The 20,011-nt window shown below is 40.1% G+C and overlaps 1 protein-coding gene across 1 annotated transcript in view; it reads right to left on the reverse strand.

Annotated features, from left to right (window-relative positions):
• Window positions 1-20,011, reverse strand: part of GPR158 (G protein-coupled receptor 158) — a gene marked incomplete at its 5' end in the record, with an annotated part of 208,907 nt that overhangs the window by 102,732 nt on the left and 86,164 nt on the right. The window contains 2 exons of the mRNA XM_082499677.1: window positions 3,099-3,316; window positions 10,864-10,966. Coding sequence (XP_082355803.1) covers window positions 3,099-3,316; window positions 10,864-10,966 — 321 coding nt within the window. The remainder of the gene's footprint in view (window positions 1-3,098; window positions 3,317-10,863; window positions 10,967-20,011) is intronic.

Raw genomic sequence — 20,011 nt, forward strand, 5'->3', positions numbered from 1 at the left:
CATGGAACCACTTTGGTTGATATTTACCAGGTTTCTCTGTAGATCACTATTACCACATCCTTGGTCAGTAATAAAGATCATGTCAACATGAAAGTCGTATCATCACATTCTGTCAGTAACACTTCGGCAGTAATTGTTGAAAACATCTCTGTTCTCATTGCCATGCTCTTTGGGAGTGGAGCAGTAGATCTTTTGCCAATGGTTGATCTTTTAATAACTGCCTTGGATCTAGCATATATTCCACACTGTTGATGAAACTAAGCTGATGAGCGACTCTTCCACATCAGTTTCCATTATAAATACTACTTGGTCATAATATGTGTAACCACTATGATCTGAATAGCTGAGATATTTCTTCTCTAAAATACTTCTGATCTGCATCTGCTCTCAGCGATATGTTGATTTTTTTTGAAACCAATGTTGTCACCCCCATCACGATCTAAAAGGACCTTTATCATTCTTTGCCTGAATTAACATGCAAACAATATCACAGTCGAGGTGCCAGGGGTGTTTCTTCCCAAGGTACTTTCTGTTGGCACACCATAACTTTTCAGGACCTTAGCTTTCCGAAGTCAATATCTACCAGAAGCATCCATAAAGTACAAGCATTAAGTAGTGTTTTGCATAGCCCTTTTCCTTCCCATCTTCCTGAGCTCATTTCACTGATCAACAACTGTACCAAAATGCCACTCACCTACTTTTCATTCTTTTCAGCACTAGGGCCTTAATTTAGCAGTTTTTATTCTTAACCCCCACCTTTTGCTCTTTTAAAGACTTCGAAGATTGTTTCCCGATATGGTAGCAGGACACAGTTCTTTCTGTTATAAAATGCTGTATTAAAAATTACTTTTTGTAACTACTTGAATATTGTAGTGCCATAGGTGGAAAAGAATCCAAAAAATGCTCTTCTCTGACACTGGAAATGAGCAGTTTAACACAGTAACTTTAACCACAGACAGATATACTAACCTAACTTAGGTTTGCTTCACTAACAGTTGGAATTTCTCAAAATGCAAATATATTGAATATATTGCGATACCTGTTCTTTCATTTTCATGACTTTCCCCCCTTGCCAGACAGTGTATGGTCAGTTACTAGTTTTCTTCCTTCATTTCAAATTTCTGTCATTATCCAATGTAACCAGCAGTTTTCTTATGCAAATGCTCATTGTTCTCAGTATGTTTGCCCTTCCGTACAGCTTCTCATTTCATGGTAATCACACGAGATCTTTTTCTTTTTAAAATAATGCTGTACCAACAAGATAAAGAACATAAAAGGAATCCAAGAAAAAAACTCAGCTGAATGACATGAAAAGCAACGGAAGAGCTATTTATCAATTTCTATTCCTTGAAAACATTGATCATACAGGAAAGGATTGTTAATCACGATACTACTTTTTGGTCTCATTTTTCCTCCCCCTTTCCTTGTGAGATATACATTTAGAGCAAAGTAAACTCTTTTCTAAGGCAGCAAAATTATAATTGAATCCATCTCTGCCCAACTAAATGAAACGCAGTGTCTCAAAGGCATCACTTCTCTTTCTGTAATAAAGAATGCTTTGTTTTGTGTCTGGTTCTCACTCATTCAGATGTCATGATGTCTAATGGTAACAGGTAATCTGGAAAAAAATAAGCTCAAACTTTTTCATAAAGTCTGAAAAGTTCTTTAGAAACAAGGAAAGGTATACGTATATCAGAACATATGTAAGCGTACAAGTGCAAGTGTGTATGCAATTTTACTCATCTCTGATCTCAAACTATTCGTGAGAAAATACAGAAATTCCTCAACAATCAATATTTCAGTGTGAAAAAAAAAAATCAAGCCAAATATTGCAATAGCCACATATGAAGTAATCGACTCTATTCACTTTGTAGGTCTAGAAAGTAAAATTTTTAGTCACGAGGAATGCTTCTTTCATGATGTTGTCTATGACATTAAAAGCAAGTAACATTACCATGCGGACTAAAACTTCATAAAACTAGAATGAAGTTCTGCTAAGTTAATGTTAAGCAACTAAACAGATGCCTACAACAGACATTTCATAATGAAAAACTATAAATACAATTAAGTCTGTAATTTGAATCATTTTATGCAATATCATTAAATACAAAGACTCTGTCAGAAACAGAAGAGGGGGAAAAAAAGAATGTTACTGCTCGTTCTGTGATTTCCTGCCAGGATATTAAAGTCTTTCAAAATGAGCCACACATTTGTAACACAGACACTGTAGGATTAGGAAGACTGTGAGATCAAGTGTTCCAAAACCCAAAATGGAAATGCTTATCTAGTTATGGAAAGTGGATGAAGCTATTCATTTCAACCGCGTAGCATACTGTGTGCACACCTACGTCTCCCAAATGTAGGTAGTGAATATGTGCCAGCTTCAATTCTTTTTTTGTTAGTAAATTGGAAGTTTCAGAGAATATTCTGCATTTACTGAGGCACCAGTGAGATTCCACAAGATGTATTACATGTTAAAAGACTCTGACTGAGGTAAAAGCAGAAAGTTCATTAGGTTAGTACATAAAACATAACTGTAGCCTGCATCAGCAATTTACAGACACTCCTTAATATATTCATACTTTAGATTAAAAGAAAATCGTTAACCATAGAATCAAGTTTAAACTCTCTAAAAACTAGAACTATTTTGAAAGATTTCTCTGATAAAATCGTTTTTCAGCTAGTCTGTCAAATATATTGGAACGAAACTTCATTCCCAGCAGTGGTAAAACAGAGACCTTCAAGATCCTGAGACTACAAATACCCACGTGCCTCCTTAGGTACCTGCGTAATCAGCCTGATTTTCCGAAATTACTTCGAACATAATCGTTTTCCTTGCTTTTTGCTGACCATCCACAAATTTAAGCAGATTTCACTGGGAGACAAAAATTGCTCAGTGTTTTTCTCAAAAACTGCATAAGCAATCTAAGTACCTCCATGCCTAAAGCAAAGCATTCCTGTTCGGAAATCACCCCCTCTCCTTGAGCTGAGCTCCTTACCTCAGAAACTGACTGTCAAAATGAGAACTTAACACTTTACATAAATGAGTCTGTACCACACAATGAGCAGGAATATCAAAGTAAAACATGTCTGCTTACCTTTGCCTTGCGAAAATGGTAGACTACCAGCATGCTTATGAAGTCCAGCAGCATACAGAGTGTTTGGAACGAGATGATAGCCAGCCGTAAATACTTGTCCTCCTGTGCATAGCAGGGAGTATCATCTGTACAGTAAGAACATCCTTCCCTGCAGGGTAGGCAGGTGTAGACTTCCTCTGACAATTCACCACCAGAAAAGCGATTTTCTGCATCCTTTCCTGAAAGCAGCAGAAGGGTAAGGGAAGACACCTTTAGTTATACAGGATGGGCAGTTCATCCATACAGGAACAGTCCAGTCCTCTGCTGAATCCCTTTCCCACCCTGTTGGCCTCTCTCATTAAGTCGCAAAACGGCTTGTGAGGGCTGCTTTTCTCTTTTCACCCCCCTTTGTCACATTCAGAAAATGCAGACCAATTTAGACATGAGGGAAAGCGAGCTTATTAAATGTCCAATGCTTTCGCATTGTATTTAAAGTGGGCTAACGCTGCACGGGAAATTCTTTGAAGGAGGCTTCTGAATGGGGAAAAAATTACATCAAAGATTTGGGAATAAGGAAAGGATTTTGCACAGACACATGAAGAGCAGACCCATTAACTACTTCATGTTCACATTACAAGCTCTGATCCTAACTCAGATTGTTCTTCAATTTCATAAAGATGCTACCTAGTGAATTTATTAGCTTCAAATTAGATAAAACTCTTCTTAATTAACATTTGTGCAGCATGCTGTTGCACTACTGTGACCCCAAAGCAGAACCAGTGCACTTAAACTAAGTATAATTTTCCATTGTTCACACAAGCACACCAGGAAATTTGGAAAACCTATTGGCAAGTTAATATTTTGTCTAAGAAAATCGATGATTCTTGAGCTGACATCTTGTCCATCAAAGCGAACCCACCAACAGAGCACACAGGAGGGTTCCTGCTTTTTCTGATCCATGAACACTTGCCTGTAACCCCCTGTAAGGCTGCTTACCCTACAGGCAATTAATGGAATAAAAAGGGGAAAGAAAAAGTGGGAAAAAAAAGAATATTGTTAAATAAGAAGGAAAACTGAATTTGGTGAAAGTGTTTAATATAAGCAAGATAGGCTCAGGAGCTTCCAGAAACAAGAGAATGTGGATGAAGCCAAATCAATACTGTGTTAAAATGTGTGCTAACTTCTCTCACTTTTCATGAGACTAGAGAATTGCTCCAATATCTTTGATTGAAATTCTCCTCTGTCAGTGAAAGTAGTAAATCATGCACTGTTTAGTCTTAATTCAAGAGACAGCCTATTCCACCAATGTTGCACATGCATATTGGCTTATGAAACTCTCTTCAGACTTTTAGCTTGAAACATTTGAAGCAGAAGGTTATCTACAAGGTTAATTATTTCTTGCTTTCTCAAATCTATGTACGAATGTGCATGAGCATACATCTGCAAAGCCTGGGAAAGGGATAGAGAGGCTGGATACCCAAATCTGTCTATTTGGCATGCTGTTCCAGCAGCCCTGTGCTCCTCGTCTTCAGTGTAGGATGCTTTGCTCCCACATCCCACAGTGAGCAAAGAACAGGCTGGTATTCCTCATGAAGATTGTGGATTTCTCTTTGAAGCTTTATTCTAAACAAAGATGTTGGAAACCTGAATATAGCAGAGTAGTGCTGACTCATGCTGGCAACCAGATTTCTTAGATGTAAGCAGACAGCAAGAAGACATCTTGCGTCTTTTTGACACAGACTGTGGGAGGCAGGAATGGAAATGTTAGAAAATAACCGTGCTTGGGCAACCCAAGAAGGTGGAGAACCTCTGAGGAACACTAATCGTGAGTATATCCTAGGACTGGAACTTCTTTTCAGAGCAAACTCCCATGGACCGCAGCCCATTATCATTCCAAGAGTGTTGCCAGAAACCATCTTCTCCTTATCTAACATTATATCCCTGTTTTCTAAATTACAGCTAGAGCAACAGACCCACACCGTCCTCTGTCAGAGACAGAAGTCACAGTCTCCCACCTCCCATCTCCATATCCAAATCAAGAGTGCACTACCTACTATCAGAGTTTTCCACTTTGTTTCCTCAACATTTGCACTCGTGTCAACCTGCTTTTCCACCACACACCTGCTCCTTTATCATTTCTCCCATCTCCAAAAAGATTATTTAATCTCTTTAAAACCTCACATTTCTGAGCCACACACAAGCCATTCGTTAGCATGTTTTTATTGTGGTAATTAAATAAATTATTTTCAGTGTAAAAACTTAACCACTAAAAAACTATCATTTAAAACCAAAAGTTATGAGATTACTTAAGTCACAAATATTGTATTAATACACTTGATAATTTTGCATGGTCCTAAACTTGATATTCTTACTTTATTTCTGAAATGTTCAATCTGAAAGTTGTTGCGTATACATTATAATCCATTTTATCAAGCATTTGCTCATGGAAGTTTCCTCATGCGTATGCTCGTCACATACTAGAGGGGTAACAGCCAATAAACAGTTGCAAGTTGCAGTAAATGTCCCGAGGATGTGACTTCATAGCACAACAGCAAGCCTTTGCTTAGCTGTGTCTGGTGTCATGCTGTCTCCTGTATACAAAGGAAGACCATTGATACACATCTCCTGCACTGCTGGCTATGACTGATTATCTGGTGATTATCTTTTGACTTTGAAACGATTCTTCATTATAGCTAATAGAAGAAAGATCCAAAAAATTTGATCTGCTTGAGATTTACACAATGTGATAAGGAATTATTCACAATCACCCTTTTTTTTTTTTCTCCTTGACAAAAAGAAAGAACATTTTTCAGACACACTTAAATAAGTTCTTGGGAAAGCACTGATCATTGTATTTGCCACTGACTGGGAGCTTGTTTGTCCACCCACACCCTTGCCCTGACTATATGTCTCAGGGCACTGCTGCCCACTGCACAGTTGAATATTTTTGCCCTTTACATCTGGCCCTGTCCCCTCACCAAAGTCAATGCAACACCAACTCAAACCAAAGCCAGTCCAAGGCAAGCATGAAGTTACTGCCTCTTACAGCACTGCTGGAGATTTCACTGTGCGACACCTTCTCCTATTTCAGCAACTCTTTGGGATTACACATGCCTTGTCCAGTGAAGAAAATCAGTTTTTCCTCCCCAAAAGATGGGAAAAGATTTTAGATGCCGGTAAGATGGTAAGATAGATGGGCAAGAAGCCAACTGTGCTCCATGTAAGGCAGCAGCAGTTTTAGCACTGACACAAATGAGATGGAAGCAAACACTGAAAGACTGACTGTGCTGCAGAAGTTCAAACTGAGGATGAGGAAGATGTAAAAAAGTACTGTCCTCAAGGAAAAAAGAAAAGGGGGGAAAAAATAGAATGCAGTAACAAAAAAAGGGATAAAATGGAAGGAGAAAAGAACAAAGTAGGTGGGAAGTAGGAATAGGGACACAAACTAATATGAAGTATAATAAGGAAAATGCTTGAGTACTGGAAAAATAAAACAAAAAGCTTAAATGCTTCAGCTATGTCCCCTCTATTATATTTTTTTCCTAGTTCTTCCCTCTTTTATCCCAGTCTTATTTTTCCATCTGATGGGCCCATCTGTTTTTGAAATGGTCTCCTGAGGGTAACTCTTCATCAGCTTTGGTTCTCCTAAGCCCACTCTGGTGCGCAAGGGGCGCCTCAGCAGCCGCGACATTACCAGCTGAGATCTTCCTGTAAAGTAAGAAGGGCACCTTGCTAAGTGCCAGGGCAGGGATTGCTACCATCCCAAACAAACTCATCCCAGACCCCAGCCAAAACTCAACAGGTGAAGACAGAGAGCACACCACGTGCTGAGTGCTGAACAGAACAAAAGACTGATTCTGCTCCTGTTCTATTATAGCATAAATTAGGAACACCACCAGTAGCATCGGCGATGCTGCAGTTACTCAGTGTGTGTGAATGTAACTGGACCTGTTAGCATCAAAACCTGGTAATCAGCCGTGGTCGCAATCGTCACCCCAGAAAGGGATCACTGAAGTCAGTGACAGACTTCATACATGCAAAGATCTGCATGTGCCAGTTCTCTTGAAGAAGTAAAGCCAAAGGGCAGCTGTAAAAATTGGGAATTCCTATTGAACTGGAAACCCCTCTTGGGACCTTTTATGTGATCATAGCACTGTTAGAGACAGTAAATCCAGACAAAAGAGCCACCCCTGATGCAAGCAACTTTTTGCACAGGGCAGGTTCCACATCTGAACAGCAAGAGCTGAGCAGAATCTCTGCAATATATGGATGATGCATTGCTAAAGAATGAACTTTTAGATTGAACAAAGCACTGCTGTTCTACTAAGGATCTTCCAATGATTACCCCGTGAGGCAGAGAACATGAGTGCTTTGGCGAAGGGTGTTACAAAAATGTTAAAATGTATGTAGTCAGCAGTTAGTTTATCCTACCTATACTAATAGTGCTACCTAGAAATGAGCCATTAGGAGAAAGTGCATAATCATGTACACAACACTTACAGGTTAATGCAACTTGAATACATTTTTTCTACAATCAATTTCTGTCCTCAAAAGAGACACTGGAATATGGCACTGTGCTCCACTAGTACCCAGGGTCCTCATTAACTAATGCAGAAAAACCAGAAAGGTTTTACTAAATTTGGTACTGTCAGTTCTGAAGAACAAACTCAGCATTGGGAGAGAAACACTCTCCTACCTGGTTTCCTATTCAGTAAGAGAACAGCCTAAATTTCAGCCATGACCCCGTCCCACACTCACTTCAGGAACCTGCAACATGTGCGACCACCGTGGGCGCAGCATCACTGTGCTGCTTTAAGTCAGGAAAGCAACCCATTGCCAGAATCTTTCCTACAGAGGGCCACTGTTTATGCAGCATTGCATGCTGGTGTTTGAGCCCCCAGCTGACTTTGCAGAGGAGGCAGATAAGCAGTCGTTTCAAGTCTTCCCACCAGCAAATCATCTAGTGTCCAACACCCCTGCAAAGCCACTTTATACAGCTGTCTTTCAGACTCAAACCAAAACGTTCACCTAAAGCAAAACCTTATCCCCATGTAAAACTCTGACACTTCAGGCACAATGTGCAACTGTAGTTAACCATATTTTGCTGTGGTGCAGAATCCCAGAATCATTGAGAAATTCTCCCATTTCAAGACACAACACACTCGATCCAATTTTTCAATCCACAGAAGTACAAAACCTGTCATTTTTTTCTATCTAGCTGCTTGCTTACATCTCGAGACCTGCAAATCTTACCTGCCTCTTTATTTTCTTCCACCAGGAATACTTTCTAAATGATTAACATTTCTGCTCAGTTTCATCTCTTTTATCATCAGACTTCACCAACCTATCTCCACAAAGACATCTTCAGGTCAGACAGTTCCTGTCAAAACTGCTTGCCGGATTCATGTCTGGAATCCTGCATTAGCATCATTTTGAACCTCCGGATACATACTACAGCCGTTTGAACCATGTCATCTTTTCCTTTTCTCTTGTTACAGAAAGCAGCTGGGTGACAGGGCTAAATTCCCTTGAACCACTGTTTTTTCCCCCATTACGTCCCAGCCATTTCCAGTCTCACACTATCTGTCTCACTGTTCACTTTCTGAAATCACCTATAGAGCTTGGCAGATTGAGCTGCATCTGGATGAATTAAAGCAGTTTTTTAGCACAGACTGTTTCAAAACTCATGTTTATGTTAGCTCACAGTAACATATGCTCAGATCAAAAGTGTCCCCAGATCATGTAATTACACACCCTAAAATATCAGCATATGCAAACACTTTCATGCGACAAACTTCATTCTATGTTAGCTATTTAGAAGCTAAATATCCAATCTAAGGTAGTTACACGGGCTCCTCCTTCTATAGTAAATGGAGAAAAAAGATAACTGAAAGTAAAAAGTAACTGAAGAGTTACTTTTCCCACCTAAAGACAAATTCTGCCATTTTAAAGCAGCAGAATTACCCTCCCGGGGAGCCACATTCTTGATGGTGACTGCAGTTGAAACATAGGTGACTAGTACATACTGAGCATACACATTTTAGACAGCTCATGAGATAAAATGAATCTCATCCCTAATGATCGATGCTGTTACAATCTCGAGCCACCTTATTTTTGTGTGTTCTGTGGCATTTGGTATGACACAAATCTAAGAATGATTTTTTTATACATCCTCATTTAAGGAGTTAAATCCCAACTCCACTGTAACTCACTGCACTGCAGGGGCACCCAAACATCATCCTCACTCTGTATCAAAAGATTGACACAGCCCAGAGAAAAAGCACTATCGCAAGGCTGCCTTCTGTGACACTCCACAATATGAAGAGAAGGGAAACAAACACTCACCGGGTAAAGTGTTGAACAAACACACTGTTCTATTTATGCTACATGTATATATTCTGGAGACATGTGAAAAAAATGTCTCACATATATATATATGAGACATACTGAGTTAGGGGTAAGATATCTTGGCCAATCTATATGCAAACCAGATCAAATCAATAAAAAACAAGCCAACCCATGACACAGGTCAAAGGATTTAATATCTGAAATTCAGGGATGCAAACAAATAGGAAATTCTAAAGTCTTCCTAATATTAAAAGTTACTTCCCTTTCATCTATAATCCCCATCACTTTTTCCGTAAGAAAGCAAAGCTCAAGAATTACTAATACAGGAAGGAACTTGGAAGCTTTATTTGCAGCCCTTTAGCGTGGGGGCATGCTTTTACAAGTACCGTGTCATACAATCCTGCACATGATTTACCAGTACAAAACATCTGAATCTGTATCTGTGAGCATCACAGAGGTGCATGTTAAGTGTCGAATACAACCGAGGTATTTCTGTAGCGGAACAGGAATGGCTGTGTTCACACAAGGTAGGAGACAATACACCCAGTCCTGGACCAAGCTTGATGAAAGCTACTCATCGCCATTCCCTGGGCATCTCATACAAACAGCTCCCGCAGCAGGGAGCTGACGACATGAACCTTTGGCTACAGGATGATGCGGAGAAGCTGGGGACGGTATTCACTCGAAAGCAGGAGGCAGAGAAGGATGCCCTGTTACACCCTCAAGCAACAGCTTTACACCTGTGACTGTAGCATGAGCTCTACTAGTATAACTACATTATGCTTTGGTCATATGACATCAACAGACATCAACTTTGGGCACGCAGTTTATATATTTTCCCTGCTGAGTACCAACCGAGTTGTTTCGCTTACTGTGGGCAATGTACAACGTGTGTCCTGGGTGAGTGTAAGCTACGTGTCATCCGTATCACACAGCCAACCAGACTCTCAGGCCTGACCCATCTCTATTACCTCATTAGCAAGTATTAGAGTTTGGATGCTCCTTTGGACTCTCCTTTGCAACTGAAGTAAAATGAAAACAATTAAAGCCCGCACAAAGCCAGAGGCGAGGGCATTCTAGTTTGCCCTGACCAAAGAGAAAATTACTAGATTAATTTCCTCAATACTTGTGCTTGAGCACAGATGCCAGAAATCTCTATTTCCTCATAGCAAGGCTTCTTTTCATGTTTTTAAATTTATTTACAAATCAAATATTCTTCAAGAGGGTATGTTTTACAGGATCCTCAAGAGTATCATGAATGACAAACCAAAGGGCTAGAACCCCTTAAGTGATTGTATAATCTGAGAGTTGCAAACCACGGGGATTTTACTGTATAACCCTGACAAGGATAAAAAGGAGCCCTGCATTATTAATGCTAGCTCTGTTTTCATTTTTCTTTTTTTTTTTTTTTTTTTTACACTCAAGCAAAGGCACTTACTCTGAAAGCTGTTCACTGAGAAGATGTTGGGATGATAGAATCCAGCTTTGCAAATACATTTGTAGGCTCCGAGCACAAATCCAAGGCCTTTAATTGGCATGCACTGTGAGAAAGGAAAAAAGAAGAGTCATGCAGATGATCACACAACTGTATACTCAGATGTACATTCAAGCATAAAAACAGTAACAAGCTACGGCAAGCTGACTTCTAAGAATAAACAGGCACCTCTTCCAGTCTGACAGTATTTTCTCAGCACCTTTCCCCACAGTCATATTTTTTTTCTTGCTGTTCATCAACAGCAAACAGCAAAGAGAGTTATAAAAAAGCCTGTCCCACCAATAAAACCAATCAAGCACCAAATTTGACTCTCATACTTCGGCTCTAGATGGGTCATCAAACTGCTGTGTTTTTTCCTGGAGAGTTTCCAGCACTTTTCCCTGGCAGAGCAGGTGGGGTTCCGACGGCTGGAGCTCGCGCTACGTGCGGGAAAACATGGACACCTGCAGCCAAGCCACCAACCTTCTGCGGGCAGCACGTGCTGGTGCTGGTGTCCCCACCACACTGGCAACCCTACCAGAGTGGAGACTGACCCAGCCAAAACAAAGCCTACAACTGGTTAGAGAAAATGGCTGCAGACCTACACCTGACCTAGGAGAAAGACAGCCAACCTACGCCAACAGGAGCCCAATACTTCTAAGCTCTCTTGTCCCTTTTTGAGGAAGTAATATGTGAAACAAACTTCGCTTTAACTCAGCTTCACTCTTGCTTAATTTTGACACCAGGACAACCACAGCAAATTTATTACAGTGACAGACCATCTACTGTCAGACCATTTCTGTACAAGAAATAGACTCTGCCTAGTACAGAAGGAAGAAACAGTTCAGCAACATAAAAGTAGAAACACTGGTAAAATGGTTTTCCCCCGGTATAGCTTATTTCACTTTATCAGATCAAAGTAGGCTACTGTTCTAGATACCTTTCCCATCAGTATAGGTGTACCTATACCAATGGGCCTCTATGAATAGGAACTAGACACTAGCAGTTCCTCAGTGAGCAATTGAATGATTTAACTAAAACACCCTCTGTCCTCTCCCTTCCTTATGTTTCACTTGTTTGTGACTGTCTGTGACTTCAGAATATGCTTCAATCTCTGCCTGCCTGCAGCTGGGAGGAAGATGCAGAGGACAGAGTTTAGTAAAAAAGATCTGAGTTTCAAAAATCAAATGCAAACCAAGAGAGGACAGTCTACACTGATACTTAAGAAAAACTCGATTTTTTTATCTCAAATTTCAGCTTTGTGACGTGATTCTGCCTGACTTTGGGAAAGCCACTTTGCTTTTCTTTGCTTCAGTTCCCCAGACGGCATTGTCTTTTCTCGCACCCTTTGCCAATCTGATGTCCGTGCACGCAGTGCCGGCCTGCGGGTGCTATTGGAAAACAACTAATAAGCAGGAAGCTGGCATGCAAGAACACCGAAAATTCATTGAGCCTTTGTATAAACCTGAAAGTAAGAAAAATCAGATAAAGAAGGCACCAATCATTTTTCTTCACACTTCATCTTCACCCTACAGAAATGTGACTGTTGACAAGGTGGAGGACGGGAGAAATAAAAGTGGGATGAATGCGTGTGCAAGTCCAATGAGAGCAAAACCTCTTTAAACAAGCACAAAAAAGCAGTTAAAGTAGTAAAAAGAATTTTCCAGGGGAAATTTCTGTTCTGCCTTTCTGGCTTCTTGCTTTGTAATGGGAAGTTACATGCTGCTACAGAGACTGCATTTTCTTTCTGAAGCCAAGCAAGAAAAGAAGTAGCTCCTACTGAATTCCGCTAACACCGCAGCACCCCAGAACCATACCCATAATCCATTCCCACGGAAAATATTCTTCATGTAAAATGTGTCACAGGCTCACTCCAAATAAAAGTATGACTTTATTGTATTCTCACTGAGCAGTCTAGAACCTGAAAAGAAACTAAGTATTTCAAATGCTGTTCTCTTTCCTTGGTATAGGATATTATCCTTGTTTCCAGCTGTAATACACATCTTAAAAACCATCGGTCAAATCCTGTCGCTTGCAGTCCATGCAGAGGTGTAATAGGGATCAGAACATCAGTCTGTTGAAAGGAGGGAAGGACAGAAGGACAGAAAGCAAGCCTAGATCCCTCTAGATGCAATTTTAAACTCTGAAATTCCACCATTCAACATTGAATTCCATTCAACGTTGTATGGAAATAGAACTATTTACAGCCTGACTTTTTTACAGAAATTGCAGCAGCTAGGCAGGGAAGAACACTAAATAGCATGTGGCCAAAAATGGGGAAAATACTTTTCCTGGAAAGAAAAAATTCCCCTCTTTTTCCAAACAATTTAACAGTTAATATTATATTAACCAATGGTGGTAAATATTATGGTGAAAAAGGTAATAAGTAAACTGAGTAAGAGTTTTCCAGTGCACAGGAGTTTAACAAAGTCCAGATTTGTTTAATCAGGGTTCTTTTGTCAGATACAGAAGCTTTTCCTGGCTGTCTATGGGTGAATCTGCACAACACCCGGCAGGCATATGCAAGCAACTTTTGTCCTTGCCCTGACAAGTGTCACCCTGGTTCCAGCGACCCCAGAAGCAGACCCAGAGCTAGAGCCCCGCAGAGCTGCAGTAGCTCAGCCACAGCAGCCCATAGGATCGGTGGTGGGCTTCAGACCGCCAGGAGCACAGAGACTCAGCAGCACACAACAGACTGGGTAGCCACAACCAGTAAAATATTAATCTGCTGCTAAATTACTTAAGATTTGATCCATATAGAACTTAGCACTGAAAAATGCAGATGTGTGAAAAATATCCACCCGCACATAAGCAAAAAAGGAAGCATAAAACTGACCTGGTTTCAGATTTCAATTATAAATGTGAAAGAAAATCTCTGGGAATAAACCCACCATATTCCTGAGGTTTTTTTTTTATTTCATTAGTGGCCATGAGCTTTTTAAAAACCATGCTTTATATAATTCATAAGAGCAGCTACCTTAGGTTAGAGCAGAAGCTCCATTTAGGCTTGTATCACGTCTCGTATGTGCCCAGCAGCAAGAGTCGAGGCAGACCGTGAAAGCTGCAGGGTGGCTATCGAGTGAGCCTTCCCCCCGTATGCCCTTCAGGACATCGCACTCCTAAATGGAATTTGTATTGCTTTATCTTCCAGACATTAGTACTTATAGATGGCTTGGTTACAACTCAAAACAGCTTTATCATCATCTTTGCTAAAAAGAGAATAATCGGCGCCTGTACAATTCACAAAGCACATTTACTCCAGCTGTCTGTTTCCCGGTTTGCAAGTTTATACTTTCAGCTTTACAGTATTTGTATAATGTACCGACTCCCAGGTTTAACATACTATGCTTTAAATTATACAGTCAGCTCAAAAAATAAGATATTCAATGAATATCTACCTCGAGATTATTTATAAATAAACAGGCCCTGAATAAACACAAACACATCATCTAAACCAGTTTACAAAGGTTGTATTGCTTTCATTTTTATGCTGCCTGTTGTAAAGGACAAATTTGGAAATATCTATGTGATAAAGAATATAACTGTTGGAAAGAAAATAAATCCTTCGGATAATGTGTGCAATTGCTTGGGAAGTCTGAGCCAAATCTTCTGGCATAAGAGAGGCAAAGCCCTTCATCAGATCTGTTTAGCCAGACACCAAGTGACAAAGTATTCAGCAGATACACACAGCAGGTGTTACATCCACACCAGAAAACAGAAGGGAAGAACGAGGCAAAAAGAAACTAGTAGTTTAAAAGAAAGCGTGTGGCATCATGTCCTACACGTAATTTAGAAACATAGATAAACCACCAAGTAAATCTGGCCCATGGCATTCTGGAGCACAGGGGTTAAAACAGTAATTTTAGAATTTAAAAAAAAAAAAAAAAAGAATTAGAAAAAAGACTAAAAATGCAGCCATCCCTGACTTGGGTATTTCAAGTTTTTCAAAGAGCATCTTTCAAAATCTGTATTTCCACATGCATACAGCACTGGGGATGTCTCCCTTTTCTAAAGTTGATCCCTCATTCAAAGAGCAAAGCCATGATCTAAAAAGCTCAGCAAAAATCATACCAATAAGCCCACATTTCTTTGCTCAGGTTTGGGGCAGCACATGGGGAATTTCTAGAAAGTACTACATACAGAAGAGTCATTTTGTGCCCGGCAAATGACAGCAGCTGGAGCAGGCTGGCATCCTGCGCGCCCCCAGGAGCTCCTTTCTGATCCTGTTTACCATGTTGTCAAGTACACTTACTCACAAAAATAAATGAAAGAAGATAAAAGTCAGAGTAAAATTCCGCCTGCTGAAGTCAAAGACAGTTCTGTCACTGAAAAGACTTTACCTGTTACATTTTCTCACTTCATTTACCCTTCCAAAGCAGAGTTTCGTGTTAAAGCGCGTTTGCAGCCTGCTCAGAAGTGAACAGTGAGCACATCCATGCATCCATGGACCTGGTGCATCACCTGGGAGCCCCCTGCGTGCCTCCGGACAGCCCGGGAGGCAGCCAGGCCACCAACAATGCTACCCGTAAGCTTTTTCTCTTCAAATGCAACATTTTGTTTCAGAAAGAGGGGACGGGGCTGGCCGCTCTGTAATTTACACTGCAGGGTTAGTTGGTAGGCCCCGTAGTTTTCTCCTACGTTCTGAGTGCATCAGTGGAGCTGATTCTTTTTTAAATTCCAGTTTAAAAACGTGTTTTCCAACAACAATGGACTTACAAGGACAGTGTGACAGTGAGTTGTTTAAATGCAGAGTCAGACAAAGCACAGCAATAGCGGCTCTGATTCAGCTGAGAGCAAAGGTGGCCCTCAGGACGTTTGTCTCAATAGTTTGAAGCTTCGCTAAAAATTCCTTCCTACTTTTTAATGTGTTTTTTCATGATTCTGGTCTTGTTAAGCCATGGGACCAGAGCAAATACTGATGGTAAGTAGTCTCAGCTCAGTCACATTGATAATTATAAATTACATGCGATCATTAAAGTTATAATGTCTGATTTTTTATTGATCTTAGCTGTCACTCAAAACACTCAAAATGAAAGATGTTCATGTTATGGGTTTTTTTAGGTTACTTTGGTTACTACTGACAAATTGTGAAGAGAAAAGTTAATGTCAAATCATCCACAATTCAAGCAGGAAGACACTCACTAAATGTAAGAGACTCGGAGTCTTTAACTTCTAATTAACCCTTTCTGCAATGTGAACCAGTTTGGTGACAGGGCTGTCTGTCTGAGGACATACAGGATTCCCTTCTGGTTCTCATTGCCATTGCTCCCCCGATGACAATGTTATCAGCCCATTGGTGGACAAGCGTGACAAAAATTCAAGTGCTAGCAAAAATAAAACCATGGTGGAAATGAAGTATTTTACAAAGAAATGGAAGAGATGAGATCAGAAATATATATAAATCATGGTTCTTGCTTAGAAGACAGTGAGAGGGGGAGAAAGGTGAATTTAGCAGTGTTTGAAAGCAGGTTACTTGGCAGGGGGAGGATAAGCAGCAGAAAAATCAGCAGCAGCTGTACTCATACATACAGAGAACCCACGGTCAGCTTACAAACCATGCTTCCCACAGTCGGGATCCTTTACCAAAGGATGAAAGTACAACAATTACAGCAATTTTCAGAGGACGGGTAGCTTGGACAAAGGTTCTCAGCAATGACAGTGTTTAAGGCAGGTTTTTCACTACTGCTGAAAATACCTGTGCAGGCTACAATCAGGCTACTTAAAAAAAAAAAAAATAGAAACCCACCTATTTATAGGACAGATTGGAATTGTCATTGGTAACCTGAATATCATTTTGTAACACATCAAACTTTGCTTCTGATTAATGTGCTACAACAACAAAATTATAGTTTCTCCTCTCCATGCAGCAATTACAGGGGAACCTGTTAACAGATACCAAAGGGACTGATAATTTTATAGCATTAAATAATGCAGTATGATTAATTTGAAGGCACTTTCTCAGGGCCAGATTTCCTTGGCTTTGAGGATAAATTGAGACATGTTTTACTCTTAGTACTGGTTAAACTGTATTAAGAGCAAAGTCTAATTCACTTCCTTAGTCTCTTACCTGCATTAGAGGGAATTTTCTTCATACTGAATCTCTACCCCTTTTTTCCTACCACTAAGATAATTTTGTGCTTTACCCATGGGCAATACTGAAAATACCAAACATTATGTGCAAGAAGACCTTCCAGAAGCTGTCAAGGAATACATCAAAATACACAGAGGTGCTTTACCTCTGGACATTTGGTTCTGCCAACTACTTCTGCATTCATCTGTGACTTGGCAGCAAGTGTTGCACAGGTTTGCCCGGAAGATGGGCCACACAGGGGATTAAGACAGGGGATTAAGAAAGCTTGCCAAAACCTGCAAGAACGTGAGTCATTTCCAAAAATATTCGGTGGGGGCAAAAGCTCGATCTGCTCCTGATCCCCATGAAGGTGCGGTTCTGAGAAGTGGAGTACTCTTTCTCACCTATTCATGTTTCCCTTGATTATTAACAAACTAGCAGAATTCTGCAAATGTTTTAAAAAAATGTAAAAAACCTCAGTTTTGTATTACTTATTGATGTTAATTTTTTTAAACCAAATTTTCACAGTTGGCCTACCTCTGTGAATAAATGCTATTATCTGCATTGTGACAATACAAATTACTTTCATTCTGAAATCCATTTTGCACATTTATAAACTTCATTAAAAATATTTATTTATAATACTAAGAACAACCATTCACATCTTCTTCTGAAGGCCAATAGGAAATACTAGAATAGCCAGCCCAAGCCAGTAACTCATCAAGAGAATTGTGGAGTTTAAGCAAAGAAAACTCATTCAGAATAGGAAAGAGTAATAGAGGGTGCACAGGAATTGCACAGCTCATCTGAGAAGGGCATGGCTGAAGATCTTGTAGACTGCACCGTTCTTTAGAAAGACCCTGACTGTTGAAGTACCACCAGCATGGATAGCCTGCTGGCCCTGCTGTTTGGAAAGGGAAACATTTTCCTGTAGTTCATCCCATTGCAATAGCTGCTATAATCAATGGGTAATTTAGATGCGTAATTCAAAGAGGGGAATAAAATGGTGGAAAACAATGCACAATATTTTAATAACTTAGCATGGACAACATTGCTAAACCAACATTTTCTAGCCAGCTGCTGTATCAGTCATTTCTATTGCATTTCCCAGCAACCATTAACGTAATAACTTCTTGACTCTTAAACATTTTTTAGGCTGATTGCACACACTAGCAAGACATGATCACATTGGAAAAGGTGTGTAACAGTTTGTATCTGTTTTCCCAATCCACAGTAACTTTTTGGACCTACTGGCTGGTTCCAGGCAGTGCAGTAGGGGAGAGAAACTTGCTAATTTCCCACAAGCTTCATGAAAATAGCATCCTGGTAGAGAATAAATACCTTATCAGCATCCCTGCTGAGGGACAGACTACATCATGAGGACATACCTTTTATTAGGCACTAGAGAATGCTCTTTGAAATGCCACAGTCGTAACAAAAGCTTTAGCTGGCACTGGTGCCTTCTTGGACGTCAGGTAACGGTGTAAGAAAATGCATTAGGAAACCAGGCTACAATAATCTGATGTTCCTGTTCCTTGGCATTCAGTCTATCTTTAGGACAAGTTGGCCCATTTTTCCAGAGGTTTTTACGACTCAGGACTGCCAGGAGGCTTGAGTTGAGTCCAGCTATGCGAAGTTGGATAAATGATGCTCCTAGTGACAAAATAATTTCTTACTGAAATTCTACTAGGGTATTTTGTGTGAAACATGATTGAGAACATGGTTGCATAAAGGATGTGAATTTTAATATCTTTGCTCAATTTTGAAGCATTCTTTCCTTTTATATTAGTGCAACGTTAGACAGCAGTTGAAGGAAAATATCCCTCACTGGTACTTGAATGATGACACACATTTTTTATCGCAAAACAGAGTCTGACATGGTCTATTAAATTAATCTTTCTGTTTACTTGGCGGTCATTGCTAAAACAAAACTCCCAGCTAGGTTCTGTCCGTCAGCAGCAGGCATTTTAGAAGTATATTTCTTTCATGCAAGAAGACAGTCAAGTCCTGCAGCAGAGTGACTGCTCTGTCCACAGCTTGACCAATGTCCTTTTATTAATTTTGCTTTATTCTGGATTGTAGCCTCTACAGTTTGGCAGTGTGCCAACACGTTAAGAAAATTAATCTTGCTTACAAGATAGTATCAGAATTTGAGTTTTTCGACTTCTCAAACATATCTCCATGTTTCAGCCACAAGTCTCCCATCTTCAAGGTTGGGACGTCTCTCAGAACTGAAGTTCTGAGCACAGTTTCTAGGTTTAACCTAAGATCTGAGCTCTGTTAAACTACAGATTCTTCTTGATTGCTTTTAGTCTCACCACCTGGCGTCTTACATAATTTCATCTATCAAAGGAACCAACGATTTTGTGGCAAAACCATCATTCCTCCTCTTGCCCACGAACACTGCAGACCACGGTCTGTCAGACTGCTGTTCAAGCACCATCGTAAGGGTCATATTACAATCAGAAGAAGCACCATATTATTGCCGTCAGAAAAAATTTCCTCCAAACTCACATGGCATGACAGTATCAGCTTCACACTGATCTTCACAACTTGGAGCTCTATACTCACTCACTCATTACAAGGCACAAGTCCCACAGAGGTTCTGCATGTCCCGCTAGAACCATGAAAATACAGCACCCGCTATTTGTCGGCTGTTTGCTAGCTCATTCAGCCTCTTCTTTAGTACCAGGCAAGCATGAGGGTTTTAAAAAATGCATTTGGGCAATACATATACCTATAATTTTGGGTAACAAATCAGAAACAAAAGGTTATAACTAAAATGAATATGAAACACCAATACACTTAATAAATTAATACCTGTCTAGTTGCTTACTGTTTCTCATCCAGGACACCAAAGAGAGATCAGTCATGAGGGTACACCATGAAATCCTGTTTTTTGCTCTGAACACTTGCTTTCTTCTTGCAACCTTTATCAGCTTTGAGGAAAACTGCCCTAATTTTGAGTAATAACTGTCCTACAAGTAAGTCCTCACTTCTAGGTCTAAGGCTAGCCGTAGGGCTGGTGATCCAGCTTCCTAT

Source organism: Vanellus vanellus (assembly GCF_965231255.1).
Source record: "Vanellus vanellus genome assembly, chromosome: 2".
Classification (NCBI taxonomy): Eukaryota; Metazoa; Chordata; class Aves; order Charadriiformes; family Charadriidae; genus Vanellus; species Vanellus vanellus.